Source organism: Eleginops maclovinus, chromosome 4, assembly GCF_036324505.1.
Source record: "Eleginops maclovinus isolate JMC-PN-2008 ecotype Puerto Natales chromosome 4, JC_Emac_rtc_rv5, whole genome shotgun sequence".
NCBI lineage: Eukaryota > Metazoa > Chordata > Actinopteri > Perciformes > Eleginopidae > Eleginops > Eleginops maclovinus.
The window spans coordinates 28746982-28756725 of NC_086352.1; the positions used below are offsets into that span (position 1 = coordinate 28746982).

The 9744-nt window shown below is 37.3% G+C and overlaps 1 protein-coding gene across 1 annotated transcript; it reads left to right on the plus strand.

Moving 5' to 3' along the window:
* The first annotated feature begins 629 nt into the window (after nucleotides 1–629).
* On the plus strand, nucleotides 630–9508 carry tdp1 (tyrosyl-DNA phosphodiesterase 1). The gene is made up of 16 exons (XM_063880625.1): nucleotides 630–781; nucleotides 1270–1827; nucleotides 2307–2350; nucleotides 2542–2597; nucleotides 2914–3010; nucleotides 3110–3144; nucleotides 3662–3754; nucleotides 3998–4168; nucleotides 4387–4465; nucleotides 4833–5009; nucleotides 5449–5497; nucleotides 5813–5879; nucleotides 6173–6280; nucleotides 6803–6905; nucleotides 6997–7099; nucleotides 8181–9508. The coding sequence occupies exons 2-16, from the start codon at nucleotides 1272–1274 to the stop codon at nucleotides 8252–8254; spliced, it is 1812 nt and encodes a 603-aa protein (XP_063736695.1). The 5' UTR covers nucleotides 630–781; nucleotides 1270–1271; the 3' UTR covers nucleotides 8255–9508.
* The last annotated feature ends 236 nt before the right edge of the window (nucleotides 9509–9744 follow it).

Genomic DNA, 9744 nt, shown 5'->3' on the forward strand with positions numbered 1-9744 from the left:
AATGTAGGCCTACTTTAAAATTCAGTATTTAAGCCAACACAGCTAATGTTTCCTGAATAAATCATTTAAAGAAACAACACAATTAAAATAAGAGTTTTAAATGGTTGCACTTGTCCCTCTGCAGGAACTAGTTTCTCCACACAAATCCTAATTGTTCTACTTTCAGTATGTAGTTTTTTCCTTGATCACTCTCTGTACAGTAATACTCCTTTGTTTGTTGGTTTGTTGGTTTGTTTGTTTATTTGGCATAAAGATGCTGTAATGATGTGGACCACCAGAAAGGAGCAGTACAATTCAGTGTGACCGCATTCAGGTAAAACGTACATCTGCCACAGATGAAAATGCCCTTTAAGGGTCCAAGATATTTCAATTAGGATTAGGCGCAGCGAATATAAAAACACAATGGCCAAAACACGTGCAAATTAACACATATATTCACCAACTTCAAAACACACTCGGAGGACGGTGCCTTTTGGTTGTTTTTAGACCTTGTTCGTGTTTCAAGAACGTTTTGTGTTTGAGTTTTTGATCTGTCAAATTCTAATCCTTAAATAATTTCTCAATTTGTAGTCTGCTAGCTTTTTTGTATCTCGCGGTTGGGGCGGAACTACAGAAAGGGCAGGAAAATGCTTTTGTATTCAGCCCGGACACTTGTTCCGTGTGCACCTCCTGAACTGTTGTTTGTCTCATGTATTGTATTAAGTTTGTTCGGCGGTGGATTGATAAGAGTTTCTGAATTCACAACATCCTGCACCTGTGCTGCTGCTCCCTTAATCTCTGGGTAAACCTATTACCACGCTCAGTCGTTCATATTTACACTCGTCATAAAAGCATTATATCCTCTCATCATGTGCAACTGCAGAACATGCATGCTTAGTTTTGCTTGCACCATTTTTTGCCATTTTGTTAACTTTGTTTATCGTTATTATAACATCATATTAGCGTTGTATGTTTGCATAACATTTACGTTTTGAACATTTTTCTCGAAGCATACTTCAATGTTATTGTGCATGTATACAGCGTATGGAACACATGCATGTCGTTCATATGTTCACACATTTTAGATATATAGTCCCAGTTTGTTTAAATCTCTTTGACTTTGCAACTGCAAACACTGATTTTAGATTATGGTGTCACAGTTCAACACTATATTTATCAAATAAGAGGAATCAATGCCTATCTGATCTGCAAGTGTTATGGGTAAACATGTGCCAGTCTTTTTCAAATGCTGTCATATTGTGGTTGTTTGAACTCTGTATATCTGCTCAGGCATGTCTCAGGACAGTCACCATGGCAAGTGGACCATCTCCAGCAGTGATGACGATGATGATCTTCCTCTTTCGGGGACGACCAAATCATCTACCACCATCCCAAAAATAGAAGAAGCCACTGTAGAGGTGAAACCAGAACCAGCTAACACCCCTGTATCCTCACTTGTGATTGGCTCTGAGGCCAGACAGTCAGCAGCAGCGAACCAGGTAAATCCACTGAAGTATGAAAGTAGTCCTTCGTTGGCTGGAAAAAGGAAAAAAGAGGTGTCAGACGGCTCAGGCTGGACTCTCTCGGATAGTGAGGATGATGATGGAGACGAGAAGGGGAAGAGTCTTGGTAACTCCCCAAAGAGGGCGCCTCCAAGCCCCAAAACAAAGAAGGTGAAGGTGGAGACTGAGCGGCCCCCAAGTCCCCACGGCCGCCTCTACTATATCGACGAGCCAGAGGACTTCTTTGAGTCCAGTATTCCTTGTCTGAATGACCCCTACAGGTTTTACCTCAACAAAGTGACAGGCCTGGACAGGAAGTACAACAGTGGAGCTCTGCACATCAAAGGTGAGAGGAGTTAGATTTCATTTGGAGCATGTTCTTCTAGAACCCCCCAATAGATGATCATGACATGTCCCCTTTAACTGTACTTGTTTTTGTTGAGTGAGTTAGAATTCTTGTAATGATGATTTTAGGTGAGATAGAGATCCTAATTTTAATCTGCAATGGGATCAATTCTTTACTTTGATGCCTTGGTGTTATTAATAATAATAATAATCATAATAATACTAATAATAACGGAGCACTTTTCAGGGTACTCAAAGAAACAATACATGCTAAAATTCATAATAACAACATTAAAACCACACATGTCAAATATGTAAAACACAACATTGATTACAGATTTAATGGAGTTCTGAAAAGGCGAGTTCTGATGTTGGATTTGATTAAAGACAGATTTGTGTAGAACATTTAACAGCTCTTGTCATCAGTCCTTTATACAGTTTTATTTAGTAATATTTAATTACTTTTTTCCTTTCGATTAGACATTCTCTCTCCACTCTTTGGGACCCTGAAAGAGTCGGTTCAGGTGAGTCACCACATGAAGATCAGAAACAAACAAATGTCCTGTTCTTATGCTTGTCATTGTAAGCATTCTAATATTGGCGTTTAGCGCAAGTACATTCTCACAGCTAGCTCCTAGCATGTCGTCCCTCGTACCACAGTTGGAGAGCATTGGAGGGCTTTCCATTAATACAGGTATGCTCTCTTTCTTTATAGTTTAACTACTGCTTTGATATTGCCTGGATGGTTGATCAGTACCCATCAGAGTTTAGGTAAGAGCACTACCTCTTAACTACCATCACATTATATCATAACAAATCCCCTCCAGGGTGATTGGTGACAGGGTCACTGCGGTTGCAAATATATTGTTGTATGTGGGATGTTTTCTCATAAATAAACAAGTTTGCGTTATGTGCAATTTACCAGGAATCACTTTATTATTATTACTATTATTATAATGATGACGTTCTTAACAACTGCTGCATACATGAATAACTCCAAAAATGGCAAATATGTCAAACTAGTGGAGGAAAGTAATGATGCTGGTGAAAACATGGCCTGTCTTGATGTCTTTGGTTGTGTTCACAGGGATCGTCCAGTTCTGGTCGTTCACGGAGATAAAAGAGAGGCCAAGGCTCGGCTGCTGCAGCAAGCCAAGCCTTTTCCACATGTTCGCTTCTGCCAGGTAAAGACTCCCCACCACCAGAAACATTTACCATCTGTATATCTAGTCATACTCAGATTTGCCTTTAAATGGGACTTATCGGGTGCCTTTCTCTAACAGGCCAAGCTGGATATTGCTTTTGGAACGCACCACACGTAAGCACTTATTTTCCTGCCATACATATTGTTTTGTTTTGTGATGATATTCACAAACCAGATCAGTTTGGGATGCTTTTACAGAAAAATTAAAATACAATGTTGTTACAGAGGATCAATCCGGCAAATATGATGGTGACTCCCTGACTTTTCCTAATAATCAACTTAAATATTGACCTATATATCATGATGAACATGGGTTTAAAATGATGCTAACTGAACAAAAAAGCAGTTCCTTATACCTGCATGATCATGGCTATAGTAGTTATTTATGTTGTATTACTTTTATTACATTTCCCTGAAAATAAATATTGATTAATGTTATTGATACACCTTAGCTTTTCCTAATATAATAACGCTTCAAATATATAACTAAACTAAACAGGAATGAGTGCTGTTGCAAATTTCAGAATATATTTTTGTATAATGCATTCATTCACACGGCGCACATTTTGCAGGTTTCGGAGTGTAGTCTTTGTTGTTGTCATATACAACATTAAATGGTGTCTTTGTGCAGGAAAATGATGTTGCTGTGGTATGAGGAAGGCTTCAGAGTCATTATAACGACCTCCAACCTCATCAGGGCTGACTGGTACCAGAAATCACAAGGGTGAGTCTGTCTTTTTTTAACTTTTATTTAACTTAGGGAATGTGTTGAGGCTGCACACATCTGGGCCACTATATCAAAAGATAAGATAAAGGAACTGCTGAATTTTCAAAACAATGTTAACTTAACATTTGAAAAATCTATGAAATGTATTAGAAACAGAGACCAGTTTAAGTTTCATATTGTTGCATGGTACATCGATATCTGCTTATGGAATTTCTCATGAATATATTATATCCTTACCAGGATGTGGATGAGCCCCCTGTTTCCACGGTTACCAAATGGCAGTAGTGACGACGAAGGTGAGTCTCCAACCTTCTTTAAGAGGGACCTGCTGGAATACCTGGCATCGTACCGCGCACCGGAACTGGAGGAGTGGATCCAACGAATCAGAGAGCACGACCTGTCAGAGACCAGGTAAACACGAGGCATGTACAGTTACACATGTAGTTGCATTAGTGATGAATGAAAAGCAACACCAAACTCTTTAAAAAAAACCTAAAAAGAACAGTAAGTGAACAAGACAAATGTATCTCCTACTAATGTTTGCCTTGATACATTCAGTGAAGCTGTTGGTTTGGGAAATATAGAAGCAATTTGATTAACAAGTCATTCTTCTTTTCTAATATAATCAGGGTTTATTTGGTCGGCTCAACCCCAGGGAGATATGTCGGCCCTGACATGGAGCGCTGGGGCCACCTCAGGCTGAGGAAGGTAAAGATTTCTCCTTGTGTCTTTCCTCTCCTCTAACTGGTTAATAACACGCTGCTATCCAAGACAATAAACAGTGTTTTGGTTAAAAATCACATGTAATGTATCTATTACATTTTAGGATTGACATTGAGATATTTCAGAGCTTTGCAACAACGTAGATTTCGATGCATGACATCGAGCACAAAATACACCATCAATAACCCTAGTGGAAACCAGTTAAATACTGTATATATTTGCTGGAAACCCGCCTCTTACATAAAGGCTCTACCAAAATAATTGATTTGCTTGTGCAAGTGTCAGTAAAACACAAGCACAATAATCAGGAAAATTATCTTATCTCTTTCTTCTCATCTCTTTCTATTATCAGCTGTTGTATGAGCACACAGAACCGATTCCCGGGGAAGAAAGCTGGCCTGTGATTGGCCAGTTCTCCAGCATCGGCTCTTTAGGACTGGATAAGACCAAATGGTTGACAGGGGAATTTCAGCGCACCATGACCACGCTGGGAAAATCCTCAGTTCGCTCAGCCCCCCCACTGCAATTGGTACGTTCCTTAAACAAAAAGTTGGTGGTCTGTTTCTCATGTGATTGCACGCTGCATTATACAAAATTACACCAATTACATTTGGCGTCACAGCTGCCACTGCTTTTTTTTTAGCATTATTATTTTGAGGTTACATTTTTAAACTCCCTTTAGAATTCCTGCAAGATATTTGATTTACTAAAATCCATTTGTACACACATTTGTTTTGCATCAGCCCAATAAAAGATTGTATATAATAAGGTAATTCATAACAATAAAACATTTATACTTATGTTACTATGTTTAATTACTTGACTTATCTCTATTTGTGCTGTTAACCACTGTCCAATAAATGCCACACGTTGCCACATTTCAGTGACAGTAAATGTACACAACTTCACTTGGTGATGATAAAGCTCAGAATTTACTGAACAAGGCAGTGGTGGTTGATCTTTTGCAGGTGTATCCATCAGTTGAAGATGTGAGGACAAGTTTAGAAGGCTATCCAGGTGAGTTATGCTTTTTTTTGGTATTTGTTAATGCATCAAAGGCATCACAACCATTACTAAATGCAGGTAAGGTATGGCCACAGCATAGATTACTTTGTCAGCTTTTTCCCAACTTATATGTTCACTTAAAGAGGCCCTATTAAGCTTTTTTGGTTTTCCCTTTCCTGTGTGTTGTGTAGTTTTTCTGCATGTAAATGGTCTGTCAAGGCTAAAATCCCTGTGTTCCCTCCAGAGGGTGTTTCTCTTTATTTAGCATTACATTATTTAGTGATTGCTGTGTATGAGGTTGTAATATTAGTCTCTTCTGTCCTCCAGCCGGAGGCTCTCTACCCTACAGCATCCAGACAGCTCAGAAACAACTCTGGCTCCACTCCTTCTTCCAGTAAGTTAACTTCTATGTATCAGAACTCACTGATATTGTAAAGTTGTCAGTTAGTCATGATTACTTTCTTGTTTTTCCGTTATTACATAATGTTGCAAATTAATGTAGCTTGGCACATGGTAAAAGGTTCTACACACCAAATTAAAATTTGCATTTGAAATTTGGTCCGAAACTATGAGACAGGCCTATGTGCAGAAGGATTTTAGTTCAGTAACCTGCAGTTTGCACAGCTTTATTTATTGTTATACAACACGAAGCTCATTGCAACAGTTTAATAATGTGTTTGTGTGTAGCCGTTGGAAGGCAAATGCGACAGGAAGGAGTCATGCCATGCCACACATCAAGACATACATGAGGGCGTCACCCGACTACACTCAGCTTGCCTGGTTCTTCGTCACAAGGTATTTGTGCTAGCTTTATATCTGCTGATCTGAATGTAATATCAAAATATTGATATGTATGTGTGATTTTCTGATTTGAAATCTTAAATGTTACTTACTGCTTAAATTTGTGTAGGAACACATTTAATATAGTGAACCAGGAATCCAATTATTTGTTTTCCTCCTGCAAATTCATTATGGTTAACTTTTACTAAATCTATAAATATAAATCCTCTTCTTTCTTCTTTTTCATAGATAAAGTTTTTCTTTCTCTCTATAAAACACTAACTACGGCGATCGTATAGCTCAGTGGGTAGAGCTGTCATCTCCTCTGTCTCCCCATGTCTGAACTGCTCTATATCAAAGGCAGTGGTTGTTCAAATTTTTTTTTTTAACTAACTACATTCCTTATGGAGAATGAACAGAAAGACCCAAGTCTCATTAATATGTCAGTTGAACAGATGAACCAACACAATTATGTAGGCTGCGCTGATACACAGCTCTATTCAAACATTTGAGTGTATGTTTTTGTACGTGTTTCAGTGCCAACCTGTCCAAAGCAGCATGGGGTGCGCTGGAGAAGAACAACACTCAGGTGATGGTCCGCTCATACGAGCTCGGAGTCCTCTATGTGCCGTCTGCCTTTGTAAGAATCACACACAGATTAAGAGAAGCAGATTTCGATGTTCTGAATGAATGATTTTAATAATGTGTGGTGTGATCCCTATCTCCTCCAGAACATGAAGACCTTCCCTGTTAGCGGAAATCCATTTCCTGTCTCCTCTTCCTCTGGTTTCACTGTGCCATTTGACCTCCCCCCCACATGCTACTGTCTCAAAGGTACACAAATGTGTTTGAGTGTGTACAGTATATGAAATGTATGTGTTTATGTACAGGTTGGATTATTCACTGAGTCTGTTGCTCTTTTACTTATGTTTGAACTTTAGTTTAACTGCAGGTTAAAATGCTACACAGGCTGTGCTTTCACTACTCTTTTCTCTTGACATAATGTAAAGTAGAAACATTTTTGCAGTGTCTTGACATCTGATTTAAGCGTTATACTTAACTCTATGGTTTTGAAGTTAAACAACAGGTAGAGTTTAATTTGCAGTTTTTAGTGACCTCTAGTGGCATTCAGGAGAAGGAGTTCATACTTAAACGAGTGTCTATGCCAAAAACACAGCTTAAAATTTGTTTTAAAACTAATTTGTTCAAAGCTTTAGTTTTGTGTTTAGGTTTTGTATAAAACTCAAACTATTTCAAGGGATTCATGGCATAATGTTAAAATATGTAAGAAATAAAGGTACATTTGAATGTTTTTAACATTTTTAAATGTTCCACAATAAAAAAAAAAGATTTTTAAAGTTGTAATTTTGAATGATTTTAAATGCGTCCAATCCTATCTAGACTATATCTGGATATTGGATTATATCTGTACAATCCTGATGCTTCTTAAACTTGATACTGTGAACATTTTCCCCATTGCTTTGCATAATTCTGTCCACAAACGCACAGCTCTCTCACTTTAATATACATATATTATACATCATTTAATAGTATTTACATATATTTTTGTTAAATTGCCTTTTATAACTTAAATTGCCTTATATATTATCTGGAAGTTAATAATAGTTTTAATTCAATAGTTTGAAATCATATAGATTTATATCTTAAGTCAGAGTCATTCAATCTATTGTGCCAACATTAGAAAAATCATGCAGATGATGGCCCTAATCAAAAAATGATGGAATCTGTGAGAGCCGCTAAGATGTTATTGTTTGAGTGGGGCATGTTCTTAAACAATGATTAAAGACGCCGCAGCGGGCATATTTGTTGCTGATTTGTCTAATCTGATGTCCCTTTTTAGTCATTAAATCATGTATTTGCTTCTAATTTCTTTCCGTACTCTCTGTGTTTTCAGATCAGCCTTGGATCTGGAACATTCCGTACAACCAGGCTCCCGACACACACGGCAACATCTGGGTTCCCTCCTGAACACACAGACACACAAGTACACACACACATACACATACACTTATACCAATAGACTTGTTGTTTATTTTGTTTAGCACTTGCCTATATGTATGTATTAGTTGTCTGTAGCATTTGTTTTTTATATTATATACCGTCCTGTATACTCATCATGTTTTCTAAAAATAAATAACTCAATGTTTTCATTCTCTACTTGTGAAGTTACCTTTTTCTGTAAAGCATTTAAATGTGAAAGGACATGTGTTTGCGTTTAACATATGAATTTGTAGTCATTCATTGACTAATGATATAGGAAAACACCATTAAAATAATCATGTCAAAATAAAATGCATTTCACAGATTTAATAACATTACAGTTATATAAGTAAAACAATGCAAGTACTGCAGTTGAGAGATTTAAGATCATATTTCAACATAAGGATTTTTCATTTACTTTTTGTGCGGAGTATGTTGCCAAATTATCTGCAGTGAGAGAAGACATTTTTCCTTAATTGTGTTATTTTAGGATTAAATGCAGCAGATTCAGCATTTTTCTGAGTCAACCTCAGATCCTGCAACAAAAGGCCAATTTCTGTAGTCTAAGGAAAATTCTAAATATGTTGAATATGTTCAGCGGTAAGTATTTGTTTCTGACTATCATTTGTGGATAAAAAACTGAATTCACACAACTTTATTTCACATATACTGGACTTGCAAGGACACGCAGTATAGTCTGTTAATAGTTTTCGTATTAACACTTTTCCTTACATGCACCAGGTGGTAATCAGGACCTACAGCACTGCAGGTTGATAATTGCATTCCTTAAGTCTCCCGGGTGTTAATTTGTCACTGATTCAGCAACTACAATGCAAACCGGCATGACTGTGTAATGAGCACTTGTGTCACTGATAGGATCTATACAACGTCACAAGTAGGATCACTGCCCTTGTGCTTTTTGTTTTGAGTGGTGAAATGTATGAGAATGTTTTAAGTCAGTAATGTTCATAAATAAAAACTGGGACTTGGTTGTTTCAATTATTCAAATGTAAGGAGAAATCCAGCAGTGTATTTTCTCCTGCATTATTTGCACATTGGTCAGTTGCAACATTCTCTTACACTATTTCAACTGTATTCTGTTTTTTGTTTTGCACTATTCTTATTGTTTTATGTCTTATATTTATGTTGCATTGTTGAAGGACTGTTACTGTGCATAGGACATTAAAGACTTTGAATCCTTGAGATGTGTAACAAGGCACCTTGAGGAGGCTTTAAATATGATATTGTGACGTACGTTTTTTACTCTTTACATGGTGGCTTGTTATTAATGTTTTTGGTGGGAGACCTAACTCTTTCAATAACCCCCCTGAGACATAAGCTAAATAACAGAAACATGTGTCATATTACAATGTTATAAATATCCCACAGTGCAACCTCCCCTTTATCGATAAGAGTCAAATCAACACCTCTCAGAATCTAGTATGAATTTCAGATGTAGCCAGGTGTGCTTAATAAAC

What these genes read in the sequence shown, in the direction of transcription:
- tdp1 (XM_063880625.1), top strand. Translation starts at nt 1,272, where the DNA reads ATGTCTCAGGACAGTCACCATGGCAAGTGGACCATCTCCAGCAGTGAT. An exon ending in CAGTACCCATCAGAGTTTAG is followed by an intron (nt 2,598 to 2,913) that starts GTAAGAGCACTA and finishes TTGTGTTCACAG; the next exon opens with GGATCGTCCAGTTCTGGTCG. An exon ending in GCCTGGTTCTTCGTCACAAG is followed by an intron (nt 6,281 to 6,802) that starts GTATTTGTGCTA and finishes TACGTGTTTCAG; the next exon opens with TGCCAACCTGTCCAAAGCAG.